This window comes from Poecilia mexicana, unplaced genomic scaffold (genome assembly GCF_051168715.1).
Source record: "Poecilia mexicana isolate PSO_F unplaced genomic scaffold, ASM5116871v1 scaffold_5, whole genome shotgun sequence".
NCBI lineage: Eukaryota > Metazoa > Chordata > Actinopteri > Cyprinodontiformes > Poeciliidae > Poecilia > Poecilia mexicana.
The window spans coordinates 16,003,428-16,023,563 of NW_028263374.1; the positions used below are offsets into that span (position 1 = coordinate 16,003,428).

The 20,136-nt window shown below is 37.5% G+C and overlaps 2 protein-coding genes across 3 annotated transcripts in view; one reads left to right on the forward strand and one right to left on the reverse strand.

Annotated features, from left to right (window-relative positions):
- Window positions 1-2,714: 2,714 nt before the first annotated feature.
- Window positions 2,715-5,404, forward strand: parapinopsinb (parapinopsin b). The gene is made up of 4 exons (XM_014987457.2): window positions 2,715-2,961; window positions 3,040-3,368; window positions 4,103-4,345; window positions 5,285-5,404. The coding sequence occupies exons 1-4, from the start codon at window positions 2,730-2,732 to the stop codon at window positions 5,402-5,404; spliced, it is 924 nt and encodes a 307-aa protein (XP_014842943.2). The 5' UTR covers window positions 2,715-2,729.
- Window positions 5,405-5,531: 127 nt separating this feature from the next.
- cacna1da (calcium voltage-gated channel subunit alpha1 Da) overlaps window positions 5,532-20,136 on the reverse strand; it is a 70,828-nt gene continuing 56,223 nt past the window's right edge. For both annotated transcript variants that reach the window (XM_014987479.2, XM_014987477.2), the window contains 9 exons: window positions 19,604-19,737; window positions 17,382-17,498; window positions 15,698-16,086; window positions 13,990-14,016; window positions 12,446-12,574; window positions 12,141-12,280; window positions 11,255-11,361; window positions 10,804-11,121; window positions 5,532-9,672 (listed from right to left, as the gene is read on the reverse strand). In XM_014987479.2, the coding sequence (XP_014842965.2) occupies window positions 9,367-9,672; window positions 10,804-11,121; window positions 11,255-11,361; window positions 12,141-12,280; window positions 12,446-12,574; window positions 13,990-14,016; window positions 15,698-16,086; window positions 17,382-17,498; window positions 19,604-19,737 (1,667 nt within the window). In that variant the 3' untranslated portion in view covers window positions 5,532-9,366. The remainder of the gene's footprint in view (window positions 9,673-10,803; window positions 11,122-11,254; window positions 11,362-12,140; window positions 12,281-12,445; window positions 12,575-13,989; window positions 14,017-15,697; window positions 16,087-17,381; window positions 17,499-19,603; window positions 19,738-20,136) is intronic.

Below are 20,136 nucleotides of genomic sequence, written 5' to 3' on the forward strand. Positions count from 1 at the left end.
TAACTCATCTCTCTCTCAGGTTTTACATCAGATGAGCTTTAGACGATCTTTCTGCACGCATCATGTCCAGGAAAGTATGGCTGCTGTCCATGGTGCTGAACTCACTGCATGAATAATTCTCAACCAAACAGCGTTTAGTCGCATAACACAGCAGAGAGGCACCATTTCTCTGTGTTAAGGTCTTTAGAGTTGGTTTAAAGCACGTCTATATTGGTTCAAACAAGCCTGTGTTCATCACCCCCTTTGTTTTTCTTGGCTTTAGCATAAACCCATTATCTTGATTAATCCAACAGTTAAACAACAAGGTTGTTTTTCCTCACGTTTGCCCCCTTTTCCCCATTAAACACTCAATTATTTTACATTCTGGTAAACAACTTTTTTTTTCTTTTTTTTTTTTTTTTTACAAAAGGCATGAACAGAAACTTCAAGACTTTGTAGAAAAAGGCACCATCAGTCCATCCGTCTGCCAATATTAGCTTACTATATTTCAAAACAAAACATACACTCGTATTATCATTTGTTGTTTTTGCCATATTTTAAAATGTATTTTAAATGTTCACTGATTCAGTTGTATTTAAGACACATTAAAGTTTTCAGTCTATCATTGTTTCACACAAAGATATTTTTTAAATCCCAGTCTACTTGGCTGATCTCTTCTTGCTGACAGTAAAATAATATCAGTAAAATCAATTTTACAATTCCAATAATTAGTCTGCACACTTTGATTTGGCTTTAACTATGAAGCCAGTGATCTTTGCTCAACGCTTTGCACTGACTTGTAGATCATCTTCACACAAAAAAAAGACAAAAAAGCCATTGTTAAGAGTTGAACATAAAGGTATTCTAATTTTGAGGTCTGTTATGCTTTGCTTTATAATTAGAGGCAGACAGTCTTGAACCATTAGCCTGTGTTGAACCCTTGCAGTTATAATCCCCATCTTGACTTGATTGAACATAAACCTCTTAGAAGGTGAAACTTCGGACACCTCTTGTTAAATCTACAAGCTTAACCTCACCTCAAATCTCCAGTGGCTGTGGTTTACTCCACACAAATCACTTCCAGCGTTCACCCCACTGTGGATTACATGATCGAGTCAAACGTGTCGAAGCGCCGACGGCGTGTGTGATGCGGACGGGTCATCGGAGCTTTACGGGCTAAATATAACACAATGCAATGTGAGTTTGGTAACTGGTTTGGGAACTAATAGTACGACCATGTGGGTCTACAGCAGCACACCGCATTGTGTAAACAGACCCACAACCAGTGGTTTACTGAGGAGCAGACATGATCAACATAAAGTAAAAAGATACACAAAGAGTGCAAGACAGATTCTGGATCGATAGTTTGAAGTAAATCCAAGGAGTTTAATCACATTTAATATCTCAATGAGAAAAATGCAGCTACTTCTGTAGAAGCTTCAGATGAGGCTGCTTCTGCTTTAATGTTCCTTTATCTTTGCTCAAATACTTCAAATACAATTCACTTCCTTCACCTGTTTTATGGTTAATCTGCTGAAATCACAAAAGAGTGTGTCTTAAAAAACACTGCATGGTTTACATCCATGGGCAGCTATCCAGTAACTCTTTGAGATCATGTGTATGATGGATATTTTCAATCAGATTTTACTTTTAGTGGCATTTTTATTTCTGCAGTCCTGCTAAACAGATGATTTGAGAACTTTATCCAAAGGTAATAAACAGAAACCCAAACATTTCAAAACACCTGGGAGGTTTAGAGCAGTTTCAGTTATACAGCTTCCCTGTTTTTATATGAATAAGAGTTTTAATTTCTACATTTGTTCAATTATTATAGAAAACAAAACTGAGCAGTCTTTTATTTCACTACATGAAGAAAACATGTTTATGATTTCAATAGATTTGGTTAATATATTACAAGTATTTTTGCCAGATCCAGTTTCTCTTTTCTTTTTTAAGCTTCATGGCTTCAGATTCAGTTTCTAAAATATGTTTTCAGTAATTCACTTTGAGTAAAGCTTTACTTTTCTTTTATAAAGCTGATCAGAGAGCTGCAGATATGATAAGACACACAAGGCCAAAGAGGAAAAACAAAGTAAGATGATATTCAAGTGAAGCAGAAATGTGTTGATCTTCATGCGTCAGGAAACGGTTACTAGAAACAGTTTTAGTTAAAAATGTAAATAATAAAAGATGCTTGATAATGACCAAAATGTCTCTTCCACTAAACCACAAAGAAACAAACCAGATATTAAACTTGAATCAACTCAAAATGAGCCTCAGTTTGCATTAATGGATAAATCTTTGAAAAGAGGCACAAAACTTAACAAAAATGATCAGAATCAGAGAGAAGGGATTATACGTCAAATAAGTTATGAGATGAGCAGAAGGTAATCTCTGCAACCCGCTGTGGGGTTTGGCGGAGTGCTGGCTGTATGAGCTGACATTAATCCAGCCTGGAGCATCCTGTTTAAACCTCTCTGCAATCAAGCGAAAGGTGAGGGATCAGGGATGATCATTTGAAGGAATTACTCTTTCCTAACTCCAGATCCAAAGGATTTATTCCAGCCGTCTAATCCCAGCCGTCTCATTCAGTCAGAGAGTTGTTGAAGATCTGGCAACTCTGACTTAAAAAGGAAACACAGAGTCGGACCCCCTTTTTTCCCTGCTTTGCAGCAATGCAGCCAAACGCTTCGTTCTACATGGAGGAGCCCCCTCTGTCACGAGCGGGCTTCGTTGTGCTCTCCGTCATCATGGCCTTTTTTACCATTCCTGCCATTGTGCTGAACGGTACAGTGATCATCGTGTCCCTCATGCACAAGCAGCTGAGGCAGCCGCTCAACTACGCTCTGGTGAACATGGCCGCAGCCGACCTGGGCACAGCGATGACCGGGGGGGTGCTGTCGGTGGTGAACAACGCCCAGGGGTACTTCTCCCTGGGCAGGGCAGGCTGCGTGGTGGAGGGCTTCACTGTGTCCTTGTGTGGTGAGTCTAAAGAGTGGAGCAGTTCAGGAACCGGCTCACCTTAGTTGACTGGTTTTATCAGCTTTTCTTGCTCTGCAGGCGTCACGTCCCTGTGCACAGTGGCTCTGATCGCAGTGGAGAGGATGTTTGTGGTGTGCAAGCCTCTGGGACAGATAACCTTCCAGAAGAAGCATGCTGTCGGAGGCATAGTCTTGTCCTGGCTCTGGTCTCTTGCCTGGAACTTGCCCCCGCTCTTCGGCTGGGGCAGGTACGACCTGGAGGGAGTCGGGACGAACTGCGCACCAGACTGGCACAACACAGACCCCAACAACGTCTCCTACCTCATTGCATACTTTGCTGTGTGTTTTGCCTTTCCTCTCACTCTGATCCTGGTTTCGTATGCAAAACTGCTGTGGACGTTACACCAGGTGAGACGTTTCTCGTCCCAAAAGACCAATGTGGGCATGTCTGAGATCCAAAATGTTTCTTTTATGCTTTAATGCCTCTCCTGCATCAGCACTTTAGAAGCCATACTTTGTTCTTATAAAGAAATATGATGAGGAACGACTTCAGATAATCACCTTGCTCAGTTAAGAGCATAATAAACAAAGAAATACAACGCAGTTACAAAATGCCAAGAGAGAAAACGCATAAAATTGATGTGGAGTGAACAAAGAGAAGTAGTCTACACATAAATTAAATTTTACTTTGAAAAATTTAAAATTGTCTCCAATCTACACAGTAAATCTTTCTCCATTTTAACTTTTGAATGATTATCATCATTTGATGCCCTGAAATGTTGCTAATTATTAATCGTCATGGTGACATGTTTACCATTTTGTTTCAGGTGTTTTTTTCAGCAGATTTCTGAACCTTAGTGCAATTATTAATTCAAAATTAACCTCACAATTGATGGTCTTTTCAGTTTGCTTTTATCAGTTTCTTGTCTTTTTTTATACATTTTATTCAATTTCTTGGGGACACAACACCATGTCTCTGAGATGAAATGAATCATTCAATTACTAACAACTGCTAACCTGTATCACAAATATCTTTGTTTTTGATTTTTATTATTACGAGGATCATTTATTAAAATAAAAACAGCTGTTTTCACAGCTCACGGGCCTTGGCTTGTCAGTCACTAATCATTCCTGTGTTGCAGGTTTCAAAGATGGCCTGTGTGGAGGGAGGAGCAGTAGCTAAAGGGGAGATGAAGGTGGCGTCCATGGTGATTCTCATGGTGCTGTCATTCCTGGTCGCCTGGCTCCCGTACGCCGGTCTGGCCATGTTTGTAGTCTGCAGACCTGATGCAAAGATTCATCCGCTGGTGGGATCGCTGCCGGTTTACCTGGCGAAAAGCAGCACTGCGTACAATCCCATCATCTACATCTTGCTCAACAAACAGGTGACTTAAAACCACACTTTGATTATTCTAACAATTAGAACAGGGATTGTAAATCAGCTGTAAATCCTCAGCTGCTTTTGTAAAAGCTCATCAACCCCATCTAGTGGTGATAAGACACATAACACAGACATCGTGCTGGAGAAATCATGCTTCCGATGTACTTCAAGTTAAAAACATGCTTAGTGTTTTTAGTGCTGCATCATAATTTTAACGTATAACTGTTGGAGTTCTTCTACTCTGAGAAAAACTGTTACATTTTTATTTATAATATAACCTGCTGCATAAATAAATACAAAGGAAACACGGCCACACATACTTTCTACTGGGTAAGAAAAACATCACAATAAGAGACACAAATACTCTGTCAGGGCTTTACATAGGAAATAAACATAAATAAACATTTAAGTACTGACTGAATACTTTTAAAAGGTAGGAAAACATCTGCAAACAGGGTATAAGCAGCAACAGCTGGACACAAATGACGACGCACAGACGACATGAGTGACAATTAATTTCTTTGGGGAAGAAAAACAGAACCAACCTCCATCAGTGACTTCAGAGAAATTCAGCTAAATAGTAAAATAATAAAAACAGAGCTATTTTTCTGTGAAGGAAGAAAAGAAATAGCTCTCAGAAGACATATTTTCCCTCTGGATAAAGCCAGGAAAGAAGCAGAGAGGAGATAAGAAAGAAAAATAATGAGCGTAGTTAATGCGTCTCTTTGGTTTTCTTTAAAGAGGACGAATTAGATCCACTTTATTTTTATTCCAGGAAAGAGACGAGAGCGTACACAAGGCTCAGCATTAGCTTATGGGAGCTTCATGCTGCATGTTTAAAACTGTCCTACAGTCTGAAACCGATGTCCTCATGGATCCACTGACTTACATGTAAGATGTTAATAACTGTGTATGTTTGTTTTTTTGTTTGCTTGTTTGATAGTTTCGTAAGTACGCAGTGCCTTTCCTGCTCTGCAGGAAGGAGACGGTGGAGGAAGACGAGGCGTCAGAGGCGACGACCACCGTGGAAGCCGTGTCTACAAATAAAGTGGCTCCCAGTTGAAATATTATAACCAGATTTTTTGCATTAAGCACATCAATAAATTAGTGTCCTGCGGTCATCTTTGTTTTGTTTTTTTTAAATCTGCAATAAAGACAAAACAAAAACTGAGTGACAAATAAGCGAGAACATTAATTCAGCATAAATTTATTTATTGATGATAGAAAATAAAATATCAAATGAAGTCAAGGCCAAAATAAAATGAAAAAGAAAAAAAAGAAAAAAAATACAAAAAAATGCATCGATACAAAATCTAGAGGATTTAAATATGTATTAAAGCATTTGCTACTGAGAGAAATGATGTTTTACTGAATAAAAACATTGAGGAAATGTCAAGACTTTCAAGTAGAGAACATTACCATGGGTCATCCCATATGTTTGTACATATTTTACATTATCTTCTATTTTAATACAGATTTCTGAACATTAATAACCGTTATAGTAAGAATAATAACCGTAACAAGATGAAGGAAAAACTAACAAAAATGTTTCAATGAATATGTGTTTCTCTGTAAACTGGTATTTTTTTCTGTTATTTTTTTTCCATACCTGTGAGACAGAGGAACAGTGCACCTTGAAAATATTTTTTTTAATACTCTTTCATTCCCAGCATTTAGAGGTGAGGTGTAAATGACAGATACAGATTCCACTAAACCATATGCACGGTCACAAAAAGTACAAAAAATTGTCTCACCTTAATACACAAATCGGTTTAGAAAAAGGAGAAACAAAAAGCACTATACATTTACTTGTGCAAAGACAAACAGCTATGTGCTAATATTTAAATACCATTGGTATAGACTTAACCAAATCATTTTCTTTTCTCAGGAATTCCCTGACATGAGGTAAAAGTAAGTTCTCTTTATCTTTAGTTTCAAAACAACTTTTTAAAAGTCTTTACAAAATAATGCATATCTTCAGTTCATTAGTTCTGTAATTGCTACAAATAGTACAATGTGCCTTTTATGTGCATTGGTCCTTTTAGCCACCAACAAAAAAAGGACTAGAACACACTTTTTTTTGTTTGAAACTCACAAACAATTCAAAGAGCCCTTTCAATGTGCACACAAAGTGGAAAACCTCAACGTTCAAGACAGCATTCAGATTGAGAGGACACCCACCGACGAACCAAGTGCTCATGAGCAACACGTCACAGGAACCTTAAACATCACCTGTGGAAAGTTCAACTCTACGTTTTGATACTTGAAAGAAACACTATTGTTTATTTAGTCCACGGACTGGGGAATGACAACTGATGAAACACAGAAGAAGTTGAGCTGTTATAAGGGGACCGGGGGGAGTACAGCCCGCAGTAAAACTCATTTAAAGTCTCCACGCTGTGCGAACAGATATGTTGACACACTTATATGTCGTCAGAGTTGCCAACGAGGTATAAACTGTATGCGAGAAACCGGGCGGGAGAGAGAAAAGGGTGCGGACGGGGTTATTGCTTTGCACCACCCAGCCTTTCTGGCACCAGTGCGCCCCCTGCTGTTCCACCGTGAACACGAGCCTCACTGGCCTGCAGCCGCAAGCCCTCACAAACCGTAGAGCCTTGAAAAAGTATTCATGCCCACTGAAGTTATTCACACTTTGTCACATTACAACAAGAAACGTGTTTTTTTTCCAACTGTATGTGGCAGACCAACACAAAGTAGCTCCTGTGAAGAGGAAGGAATTGTTCATTTCCCCACAGTAGATAATAACACTGGGTTACAAAAGAATGTTCTTTGGAAGCTGTCTATGCTTTTTCAACAGAATTATGATTATTTTTGTACCACTGAATCCAAAAATGACGTCAATTTTTCTCAATCAGGTCAGGATTTTATTCTAATAATTTAGAGAAATCTGATCTTCTGACTAAATTGATTCCTTTTTGTGACATTATCAGCTCATTTCCGTTAATATTTCTCATATATTTCTCAAAAAAACTTGTTCAATTAAATGTCACAAAGTTGGATTTCTGTAGATTGAATAACAAACACTGGTAAAGGTAAGTACATGTAAACTGAAATAATTCTCCGTCTCATCAATCATTAATCCCAGATTCTCAGGAAACCCAATCCATTTGTTAGAACAAGTTATGCATTCTGATGCATCCATAGTTCAGAAAGTTGACCCGATTGAGCAAAACCAACGTGGTTTTTGGATTCAGGACAACAAAATGACCCTAAAACATTTGAAAAACCCGAGACAACTCCTTGGCTGTTGACCAGAGTGATGTTTAGCCTCTTTTGCTCCGGTGTCCCCAAAACAAATCTAGTTCAACCGACAGCCTTCAGAAGTCGCCTATTAATTGTGATTAGAGTTCATCTGTGCATAATTTAATCCCTGCATTAATTTATCAGTTACCTAAACACCTCAGATGCTTCTTACTGAACATTAGTGAAAGTCGAAGTCCAGACTCAAGTTGATTTAGATGCTATTGCGACGCTGCACCGTAAATTCAATTGGACTGATTAAAGACTCGACACTAATTGCTGCAAAAAGGTTTTTCAATAAAGTATTGATTCATGGGGTCTGAATGCAAATGCATTTTATACATTTCAGATTTTTATGTGAAGAAAAGATAAACCCACGTCTAATTTTCCTTCCACAACTATGAACCGTGCTGTTTTGGTCTATCCCATAAAAAACAGAATAAAATAAAATATAGAGGTCATTGATTGAAATGTGTCCAAATGTGAAAACATCCAAAGGGCATAAAAAGTTTTTGCAAAACACGGTACATAAAGGCAGAGAAGTCCCTGTGGAGTGTGGAGTTTTATACCAAGCCCAGCATGAGCCGCACACATATCAGTTTGTCCAAGTTTTAGTTCTTTCAGCAGCAAAAAAAAAAGGCATTTCATCAGGGGCTGACAAACTAAAGTTTGATTCGAAAACCAACAAAGAAAGCAGCAATGTTTATGCATGGATGCATTTAAATTCATGTACACACGACACAAAATATCCTCATAGGTACTCCTCAGACACTTCGACTGCAGAAAACGCCCCGCTTTACAAAAACCAACGTGTGTTTACCCCATTTTAGGAAGTCTTTTGAATATATTGTGCAGGTGTGTAACCATAGTAGAGCATCTAAAAATGTTTTATAGGCAAAATAAAGTGTGCATATTAGCACAAAACAAAAGGCGTTTAAATATCATAGTACCTCATTAAAATAATGCAAGTTTCCTTTTATAGAATAACAGGAATCACAAGGGTTCATATTGCTGATCTTTTAAATGATACATAATTACAAAATATAGAGTTATCTCTTTACAAAGTTTCTCTTGTTATATTATACAATTTACAGCATATCAACTAAGAAATATTAACCAGGCTATTCTTAAATGTTTAAAATAACCTGCCTGCTAGTGCATTTACTCCAAATGCTTTTGTTTCGTTAAACACACACAACTAAAGTTGAATGATGCTAAAAGTAGGACAGTTAATTCCTGCATAATCTGTTACGACTCGACATTTTCGATCAGCTCCAGCGATCCTAAGACAACCTGCCTCAAACGACAAACGGACCAAGCTCTGATTTTCCCCTAAAGACTACATGTCTAGATATGCCTCACTATGCTTGCATTGAAAACTTGCATGATATGCCGAACCTTAATAAAGTGACTGAGGTAATGACATCATACATCTGATTGTCATCACCTGTAGAGACCCTCCCTGCAGAGCGTCTCTCTCTCTCTCCCTGGCGTCAGCGGCCTGGCCTCCAGCCGGCTGCAGGCTGTGTTCCCTCCAGGTGAAGATCTTCCTCAGAGAGTTTCAGTCTCTCGCCTCCTCTGCTGGCAGGAGGAGATCTCAACGTTCAGGACTTCTATGGCGCTTCTTCCTCCCGTATGCCTTTTTTTTTTCTGCTCTGTGTAAAAGGCACTTCTTTTGGTCGGAGCCAACAGATGCATTTCTTTTTTTTTATTTAAATGTTCCAGATTGTACCCAAGTCAGATCTGCAGATCTTCCAGCTAATGCTATAAAGTCGTAATGCAGATCATCTCGTCAGCCAGGTCCTCTTCGTAAGGAGCTCTGGATTCGGTCTCTGGCTCCTCGTCGCTGTAACTGGCTCCGGTGTCCGGCAGCTCGTAGTCCCTGGGGGCCAGAAGGGGAAACACGTTGACCCCGTTGATGCCGGGGGCGATCCCTTCGCTCAGCAGGTGGCTGGCTGCACTTTCCATCTCGTCTATTGTCATCTCACATGCATCTGCGATCTCGTGCTTTGTGGCAGCAACAAACTTGGGATCCTTGGCGTATCTCCCGAGACCCTCTGATATCAAAACCTGCAGGGCAGAAAGAGAAGGAAATGTTATTTTGTTTTTTAAATGTTTTTTTTTTTTGCAGTCTGAATAATAAAAGGTAACAATGTCTAGTTTTTTACAATTCTACTAAAACTAAAGTTTGTTAAAAATGTATTTGCGTTCCTTAAACTTTCTTACTGTCAATAAAAACAAAGCAGTGAAATCACAGGCGATCACTCGTGTTGTTTTATTTATTTTTATTTCAATTGAATCAGATTTCAAAGTCAGCATCTGTGAACATCACTTTTTAAGTTTGCCACCTACTCTCTGTTATATTTAGGTGTGGACTTTGACTAGGCCATGCTAACACATGAATATGCTTTAACCTAAACCGTTTTGTAATAGATAGTGACTGTATGTTTGTTTTATGCCACACAAAGAGTTGCATGTAATAAAAAGTACAAACATGGTCTCATCTGATTCACATTTTCTCATGTTTGTTGTGTTTCCTACATTAAACTGCAAGATTACGTCCTAAAGTTGCCTTTCCAAAGTGCTTTTCTTCCTTTACTTCCATGTGTTCAGCGATGAATTTGAACTTTTGCCGTCTGAGAGGCGAGTCAGTGTGCCGTGTTACAGAAGGAACAGATGCAAAAACGTCTTTTTGCCATATTCCATAAAACAATCAATAAAATACCCAGTGGAGATCAAACTGTAGCTTTGTTTATAAATCATAATGATGAATGTTTATGATGTTGTGTGACACATGTTGTTTTTTATGAGAGGCATCTGACAGATTATGTAAATTACATTTCTATTCTAAGGACGATAAAGTTCTCATCTCATCTTATCGGTTTGTAGTGGTCAGATTTGTGCACAATCTTTAGATGTCCTGCCAACAGATTCTCCCACCTGAGGATTTCTGCAGCTCCTCCAGAGTTACTAACAAACCGACTTTTAAAGGCAGGTGATTGCTCTACATTTTACTTAGGTGTCTCAGGGGGAAAAAGGGTTCAATAGAAATGCATTTTACACATTTCAGATTGTTACCTAAATTAGAAAACCGTGTACATTTCGATTTTTTGCTACTTCCTGTTAATCTGTCACATGAAATCCTAATAAAATACATCCACGCTTGGATGTGCAACAACATAAAACCGGCTTGACACTGACCGCTTCTACAAGGCTGGTGGCGCTGCCTCTCTTCTGGTGGTACTGGTGGTGGTACTCCGGGGGAACCTGCAGGTGGATGGGCGAATACGTCCTTTGGGAATACTCTGGATCGTCTGTGTACCAGGAGCTCTTGCGCACAGACACGTGGCTGCCAGAGATGCTCTCCCTGTGAGGACGGTCCACCCGGATGAGGGGGGTGTAGTACGGCGACTGGTCTTTACTGGCCGGGGTGGCGGGAGGTGTGGCCCAGGAGCGAGTGGAGCGGGTGGGGGAGAGGCAGTGGGCTCTGCTGGAGTCCAGGCCTGCTACAGCCATTACCTGAGCGGTGAGGAGATGAAAATATTTCATGCAGACAGGAAACGTGGCAGCTCTGGTCAAAGACCATCCAAAGAGATAATTTCTGTCAGAACTGAAATGTCTGAAACACAAAATGAAAGCAGTCATGAATTACCTGATGCTGCATAAGGTGCAGTGGTAGAGCAGTACGCTGATGTGGAAGCTCATCCTGGCTACTTTGTCTGCGCAAACACTCAAAGTTAAAGGAAGGCCTTCTGTGACCTGAACGAATGAGACAAAAAGTGGAATTACATAAATCGTTCAAAAAAATTTCAACTTTTATTCATCCAAAACAGGTTTTATTTCCTATTTTTTCCGTTTGGGAATGAAAACTGGTTGCACACACAGGCTAATATCTTTTTCCACAATGCATGAAAAATGTTATTAAATAAAAGATCAACACTTTTACTTAAGGAGCAAACAATTACGCCACTGTTTAAAACAAAGTACTTAAAATTAATGTGGAAAAGTAAAAACAAAATAAGGAAAATGTCTGTTTTTAAATTAACTGATATTTTAGAAATATATTCAAAATTCTTATTAAAGCAAGTTATGCATTTCAAAATTCATTATTTCAGGTTTAAAAACAAACACGAAATGAGAAAGTATTAATATTTTATTTTAGACGTGTTTTTAAAATTTTGATAAGTATTTGTTTTGATTTTATATTTTTATTAATTAGAGGCATATTTCCAAATACATTTCTAAATTGAAACATGTATATTTTTAATTTAGTATTTATTCAAGTCAGTCATTTTCTTTCATTTGCTGTTGTTTTTATTACATAAATATTATTATCTTAGCATTATCAAGTTGCTGTATTTAATAAAAATATATGAAAACTTTACATGAGGACTTGATGAAGCATTTTGCTTAATAATGGACATAAATTTGTTCGGAAATCCCAACTTGTGCTTAGGATTTGCAGGGATAAGCTATTTTATCTTTGCATAATTCCACATTTTGATCACAAACTGTAGGTTTTGTGCCTCATGCAGCACCTTGAGGTGTGGCAGGAAGCAGTCTTCTCTTTGGTGACCTCCGTGAGTCCCGGTAGAGAGGCTGCTCATCGTCGTCATAGTAACTGTCGGGGTGGTGGTAGCCTTTCGGAGTTTCATACTCCGTGTCACTGGTCTGATATCTGCAGGTTTAGATGAAAAAAATGTATAAAAAAGCTGCACAAACAGCAGCCAAAAATGTTTTGGACATGCCGTTGGATGCTTGCAAAATGAAACAGAACTTAAAACCTCAGTGAATACATCGTCACTCTGTAAGCGACACCTTGAGAATGGAAAAAATGAGGCACCTGTCCCCTGACAGCATGCTGTCCTCCTCATAAAACTCCTCTCCGCTGTAATATTCCCCAGAGAAGCGATCCTCATCGATCTCCTCCTCCCTGCGGATGGTGGGGTGATGGCCGTCTCCTCTCTGGGACCTGAGGGACGATCAGGCGAAAGGGTTTTTGTGTTCACTCTGCTTTTTCAACAGCCATGCGTTGTCATGCAGACACAAGCCTTTTAGCCTTCTAAATATTTACCACATAAAATCAAAAAGGCATTTCAAGATGCTTCCTGCAGATCACAGGTTCAGCATTATGGCCAATTTAATTAACTCCAAAATTTGTAACCAATATTTAAAGGAAAACGTATGTAAAGTCACAAAACAGACCGTAAATAGTTATACTGATTTCTCCTTGATGTGTTTTAGTGAACAATTTACAGAATAAGAAAAATGCAAGTACATCATTTGTTCAAATTGAAAGATTTATCTATCAGGATATATTAAAATGATTGATTCCACAGGATTAATACATTTTTAAATCTAAATCTCAGTTAGTATCTACTAAAAAAAGATGAAGCCATCAAATAAATGCTGTGTGAGAAAAATTGTTAACCTGATGACCTCTAACAGCAATAACTTGAAATAGTTGTTGCCTTTATGACCTTATCTGCTCCTTACAAAGCTGTATGAAACACAATCTTCTTTAAAGCACTACTTCAGATTATTGAGGAGTAAAAACATTTGTTTATTAAGTAATGACAAGTGTGAACTCTCTTGTATGCTTTTGAACAATTGAGATTAAAATAATAAATTCAGAACCAGAAATACAAGAAAAAAATAATTTCTATCATGTTTTGACCTGAATGTTTTTTCAAAAAAGAGAGCAAACTCAAATTGATGCTACTTTGTTTTTCTACCCATGGTCACTATTAACTCATTTTCACTAAATTGGATTTTTTACTAAGCATTAATTAATCATTTATAAATCTATAGGAAGACACTGTTGCCAAAAGTTTTCTGTAGCACAACAGAAGCAATTTAATAAAAAAAGATTTGCTCTTTAAGAATTAGTAAATGACTTAATTAAAAATAACTGCACTCAGAAAAATATTATTGTAAAATATCAATGATTGTGTGAACGTTCAAAGTAAATTTTAATAAGGCTGAATAATGGCAGTATTTCAATAGATTAATCAGACTTGCAAGGTAATAATAAACTGACTAATTTTAGGGAAAAAGCCACATCAATACAGCAAAAAAAGCAAAAAATAATACCTTGTGATGTTAAACTGAAATTTATTGTTAATCTTGTTGCGATAAACTGGGCGATTTTGGTGTTTAGGAATAACATGACTCTATTTCAACCACTGATTTTACACTGTGTTTACATTGAATCATAATTTACATCTTTGACAGAACTGCTCTATAGCTGAAGTGGATTCAGACACAAAACTGGAAATATTCACCATATTTTATGGACTTAGCAAGAATACAGCCGTCCATGTCAAAATGAAACAAAAACAGCCCATTTAATGCCTTTTAGACATAAATCCTAATAAAACAACATACCTAACATACGTCTCATAGTAGCGCCTTCTGTCCAAGAGAGCAGAGAGATGATTGAGAGAAAGCATTTTAGTAAGGAAGGAGAAAAGGAGAACATAGAGAAAAGGGTGGAGGAGGAGGGACATGTATATGTCTCATACAGACATATATATGTCTGTATGAGACAGACATATATATGTCTGTCTCATATTTTTTTTTATATATATATATGTATATATATATATATATATGTATATATATATATACATATATATATACATATATATATGTATATATATATATATATATACATTTTTATATATAAAAATGCATTTTTATGCATTTTTATATATATGTATTTTTATATATATGTATGAAGAGGACAGAGAATGATGCTGAAGGGCAGTTCAGCTTTTTCTGGTCATTCAATAAAACCTATTCTTCATGCATAAAGACAAAGCAATTAAATTGCTCTTCAAACTTATTTAGGGTTAAGAGAAACTCTTCAAATGTTGCAACAACGAAGTAAACATAATATATGAATAACACGATGTTGGTCACTGATTAAATTCATTCTGGAAACAAAGGCTTGTCATTTATTATTTGGTCAACAGGCGGATAAAAATATTATAACACCGACTGAGCTCTTTGTTGTAGTTCCCTTTAAGACCAGAGGAAAAGCAAAAAATATAAATATATATATATATATTTCTGATGTACAATTAAAACATTTAGATTTTTTCGTAAAAAGATGAACATGAAAGAAGAGATCAGCATTTCTGCTTCTCTGATGAAAACTTTGACCCACTTTATTCTCAGAATGGCTTAATATAAAGAAGTAAGTTATGAGATAATTATTATGAATGAAGTGATCATTTGTGGCGCTTATAAAGTTTTTCTAATGCTTTAATAAAACTAAGGAATCTATCATCAACCAGAGGTTAAAACGGTGAATTAGACAGCGATATCTAAAGACCTGATGCCGTTGAAAAGCTTCGCTGCCACACTGGATGTCTAGTCTAACATTATTAAGAGTAATTCATATTTTACATTTAGTTGCAAATTTTAACCATGAGATAAAACTAATAAATTATATAAGAAAGTAATTTTTTTTTCACTAGTCCCATAAAATGAGCAAAATTCTTAATATTTAAAAAAAGAATTGGAGTTATTTGCAATTAAAACCTGACTACCAAATGATTTGTACATGGATTACTTAATGGGAACAGATTAGGATTAATTGGATGGCAAATCAGTGCACAACTGGAATTTTAATTTCTGAGAAATGTAGCTTGGTCAAGTCAATCTAAAACTCAGTATTTTGCCAGATTTTGGTGGAAACATTTTGGTTATAAGTGTTAATAATTGTGCTCACTTCAAGCATGAGAAAGCTGTCACACAAAGCCTGATTTCTTCTGTTTCTAAACAAGACATCAACCAAAGTAACAGCCGAAATGCCAACCTCTGATCTGAATGTTCAACTGTTTTGTCTTTTTCCAGTTTCAGAGCAAAAGACACCAAGAAAGAGTCTGAAGGAGAAAACATAACAGCAATCTCTGATTTCTCCTCTTGTATTTTTTTTGTAATTCTATCCACACTTTTACATATTAAAAAAAATATCGTAAACAAAGGTTAGGAAAGACGGGGGCAATGATGGGAATCCAAGATGGGATAAATTAATTGTGCATTCCATGCTAAAATTTATCTCAGTGTTAAAAATCAGCGTGTCTACCTTTGACCCTGGGGCGTCCGTGGCTTGTTATAGTCGTAGTAGGAGGTGCGTAAACCTGGGTAACCGTTTGGCGGAGCGCGTTCGTAGTAGATATGGTGTCCTCCGTTGGGCAGACTGGACATGTTGGCGTTGTTCAAGTTGATGTTGGTGGATTTGGGAGATTTGCCGTAGGAGTTGTGGTGGCGGTGATGATGGTGGTGATGGTGATGATGGTGGTTGGGGTGAGCCATTGCGTTAGCTCGAGAAAGGCGCCCCACTGGCTGCTCCATGTGAGCATAGTGAGGCGGGGGCTGCACCTGCAGGGGGCGCTGTGTGGTGTTGGTCTGATGGCCGTTGGCTCGCCGGTGACCGCCGTTCATTAGGTGGTTACCGAAGAGGCCGCCGTTACGCTGCAGAAGAACGTCCAAAGCAAAACCACAAGAGCCTCTTACTCCCATACAACAGCTGAGAAACAGACTGATATTGTTTAGCTGGAAAACTGGCGTCATTTCAAGAGTTATGTTGTGCAAAAGTAGGTTTAAAAGCTGGTTCATGACATGATATGCGAGTAAAATGACAGCACTGTTGAGATTATTACAACTGATGGAAGCAAGAACCTAGGCATGGGCCAGAACTGATGTTATGATTAAGAAAATACCAGAGTTTTATTGAATTACTATTTTAAATAAAAATATGTACAATTTATGACACAACTGAACTCTGTTAAAACAAATACAACTATGATTTCTACTGTTGCTTAAATATATCACAAAGTACAATAGTATATTACTGTTACATCATTGGGAATTTTAGGGTAATATTACCATATTTCTTAGGTATTTTGGTTTTGATGCCCGCATACTTCTGACTAAAGTAACACAGGCAGGTGGTGTATAAAATCAGTGAACTGATCAAAGCCAGGGATAAAATCTAAATTCAACCTCAGGTTTAATGACCAGAGAACAAGTTTTAACTCATAAAATGTTATGAACTGATAACTGAGTTTGATTTACAAACTCACTTGTGCTTGATTTTTATACACTTTTTTCATTGAAATGAACATAACTGTATCAATTGAAAAGGAAATGCTTTAAAATATAACATTTTCCCTGAAAAAAAAATGTTTTCAATAGCTAAACTCTCCACCAAGAAGTGGACTTTATTTTTTTTTAACTGTGCAAGAGATTCTCTTGATTAATGTCTGAGACAAAACTTTGCAATTTAAGCTCAGCAACAAAACAGATTTGGACATTTAAAAATGAACAACAATCTGTTACATATTCACTAAAATTCTGCTATTATTAAACTAGATAAATGATTTCAGTCTCATTTGAAAGTCTATTTCAGGCTTTTTATATAAAATAATTAGCTTTAACACAAACCTTTGACCATTTTTTATGCTTCTGTGGAAACTAACAGGTAGGGGAGAAGTGGTAAATGTTTACCATGAGTAGTTTTAGCTTTTTAAAATAGTGACTGAAAACTGGCCCATGCCTAGAAAAAAATGGAAAACACATCTGAAGCAAAGGAAAACAAACATTTACAGTTTGCAAAGGCTGTTAAACTTAGATTTCAAATATTCTGTATGTACATTTGCAGCTACATGTAAACTGTGCATTACCAGTAAAACACAAACTGACACATTGCCATAAACCTAAATTTTGCACCAAACATTTCCCCCCTCATGCAGGGTTAAATCATTTACCCTATAAATTTCCTCGTCTTCCTCTGGAATAAAGTCAACTAGCTCGTCATCCTGCAGGTCACATGATATCGCTCGGCGAATTTCAGGCCCAATATCATGCAGCGTGCGAAGGCCAGCCTGTAATCATGACAACAACAGGCCTAAGCGCGAAGGCCGCGGCGTTCATCTTACAGCTCAACTGTACAGTCACAGCCACCACACACACTAAGCATACACACACCTACGCTGTGCAGCACCTCACATTTACAACTCTGACAGACTGAGGTGATGACAACACAGAGACAGAGACAAGTGTTTGTTTTTTTAGATACGTTGAGAAATATCTTCCTAACATGTCTCAAATAGAAACAAGATTTTTAAAAGGTTTTTGAGTGACATTTACAGCTTTAATGATTAGCATAAAACAGAGTAATTGCATTCTGTCTGTTGGAATCTAGTTTCAGAACAACGTAAAGCCTTTACATGTTTCTCTGATGCGACTTGTGTGATCCTTTCTTACATGACCTTGAAAGCGTTACAGCTAATGTTATGTATATATAAAAATCTTAGACTTACTTGCCAGTACCATATTTAATTGGCTCAGCATTATTCTTTTTAAGTCAGATTCTATGAAAGCTCAAACAGAAACACATTAATCTATCTCATTCTTGAAACAGATATGTTGGAATGGATCTTCCCTATAAAACTAAACTCCCACACATTTTTAAAACTTGAAATAATTGTTGAACTAAGCTTTGATCACAGACCTTTAGACTGTGGTTCTGATTATCTGATCAATCACATCCAAGCAAAAGAGAACATTTTAAATATCCAGCGTGCTGCTGTGTGTTGTAGGAAACGTTTCAGTAAATTTCTTGGCGGTGGTGTAAATCTGCATTACCTGAAGATCAAGCCCAAGGGAAGTCAAACGTTTTTGAAAGGTGTAGGGTATGAATTAAAATCCTTAACTGCTTTTCCTCCGCCTTCATTCAACACATGAACATTTGACAAATATTCTTTAGACTTTTAAAAATTAATTCAAACTTAAAACATTTGGGAGCCACATTAATTCAGTCTGGGAAAGCAACTGGCTATTAATTCAGGCGCACTCATTCACAGAAATATGACATATGAAACTTTATTGAATTGTGGAAAAAATACCTCAACAGTTGTGTAAGTTATCGTCCAATGTAATGCTCCAACGGAGAATTTCATAAAACAGTGTTTGCATGAAATACTATTACATTTTACAGATTAAAGAATATTTAAGATGCCATAAATCTGCTTTGGAAGGATTGCTGGTCTGACAACCAGATAGCTCCACTTTACAATTCAAAACTTCAGTTTCTCTTAAGAACAGGAAGGTAAGAACCCAAGCTGTAAAAGTATTATTAGATGATAGAGGACAAGTTAAGCTGAAGCTGCGGGTGTCACTGATGGCATTCCAGCTAAATTTGCTCCACTGATTCCTGCTGATAAGGAGGGAAAGCTTGTGACTGAAGAATCTGCTTTGGGTTTTCCCATTAAACTGAACTAAACATTGTTTGTTTTTGGCTTTTTACCCTGTTGGATCACCTGTAATCAAACAGCCTTGTGCAGCATACTCCAAAAAATATGAAAAAATAAATAAATAAAAAAATCAAGATTTTTAAATCTAGTGTCCTTCCTGACATTTAGTGGCAAAGTAAGTGTTGTAGTTCCCCAGCAACAACTTTTCCTCTGTATAAGTGCATGTTAAAATAACTTCCCACCTGCCAATACAAAGTGATAAAGAAACTATATGGTGTGCACTTCCTGTTGTACACTGTGCACTACAAGATATATGAAAATACCTAAGCCATATATCAACGTAGTAAATTAACAAAAATAGCCAGAGCTTTGTGAACTATATGAGAAGTGAATTGTGATGCACAGAAAACCCATGAAGTGGTGCTCGAGACAATGATACATGCTTAACATGAACATGTATGATATGTAAAGACACAGGAGGACCAAAGGCACAAATTAGAGAGACATAAACCACAGTAACAAATTCATACTGTACACCAAGATCATGAACGCCCTGCTGGATCACAAATCATAGACATTAGCATACTCGATGATATCTGAGTGAAATGCATAAAAAGACATGTTGCAGACTTTTATTAGATCCATTCTCACAGTTTTTATTGATAATTTCTTACTCCACACACACACACACACACACACACAGATCATTCTCTCAGAAACACACAAGCACTCACCTGCAGGGCAATGGCTGTGTTGTTCTGGGAAGGGTGCGCAGTCACCAGGCCTTCCTCTTTACGTTTCTTGAATTTCCTAAAGTAGTCCTGTATCAGGAAGGTGGCATAGAACTTCCCCACGGTTACCTCATCATCTGAGTGAACAGACCACACAAATGCTTCCTGTGTCACCAGGTCACGACACACAGCAGCCCAGGAGGGAGGAGGAGAGGCCTTCCTCCCCCCACGTCCTTTGAGGTTTTAGCTGAGCATGGAGGAGGCGTTCTCAGTGTGTCAGACACATTCATACCGATAGTGTATAAACTGTGGACCAAATATAAAACTGGGGAAAAACTTTTTGAATATGTTTTTGCATGTGGATTGCTTTTAAAGGTAAATTTAACATCTGGGTGGATAGTATTGGTCAAAGGTCTTAAATCCTTGGAATTGGCTGTATTTTTTAGTGAATATCACCTCAGAGGTTCTTTTCTTTTCTTTTACTTTCTGGTTAACTTTGTAGTAGTAATCACTCAGGCAATGAAAGGCGCCTTAAC

What these genes read in the sequence shown, in the direction of transcription:
- parapinopsinb (XM_014987457.2), top strand. Translation starts at nt 2,730, where the DNA reads ATGGCCTTTTTTACCATTCCTGCCATTGTGCTGAACGGTACAGTGATC. An exon ending in CTTCACTGTGTCCTTGTGTG is followed by an intron (nt 2,962 to 3,039) that starts GTGAGTCTAAAG and finishes CTTGCTCTGCAG; the next exon opens with GCGTCACGTCCCTGTGCACA. An exon ending in ACATCTTGCTCAACAAACAG is followed by an intron (nt 4,346 to 5,284) that starts GTGACTTAAAAC and finishes CTTGTTTGATAG; the next exon opens with TTTCGTAAGTACGCAGTGCC.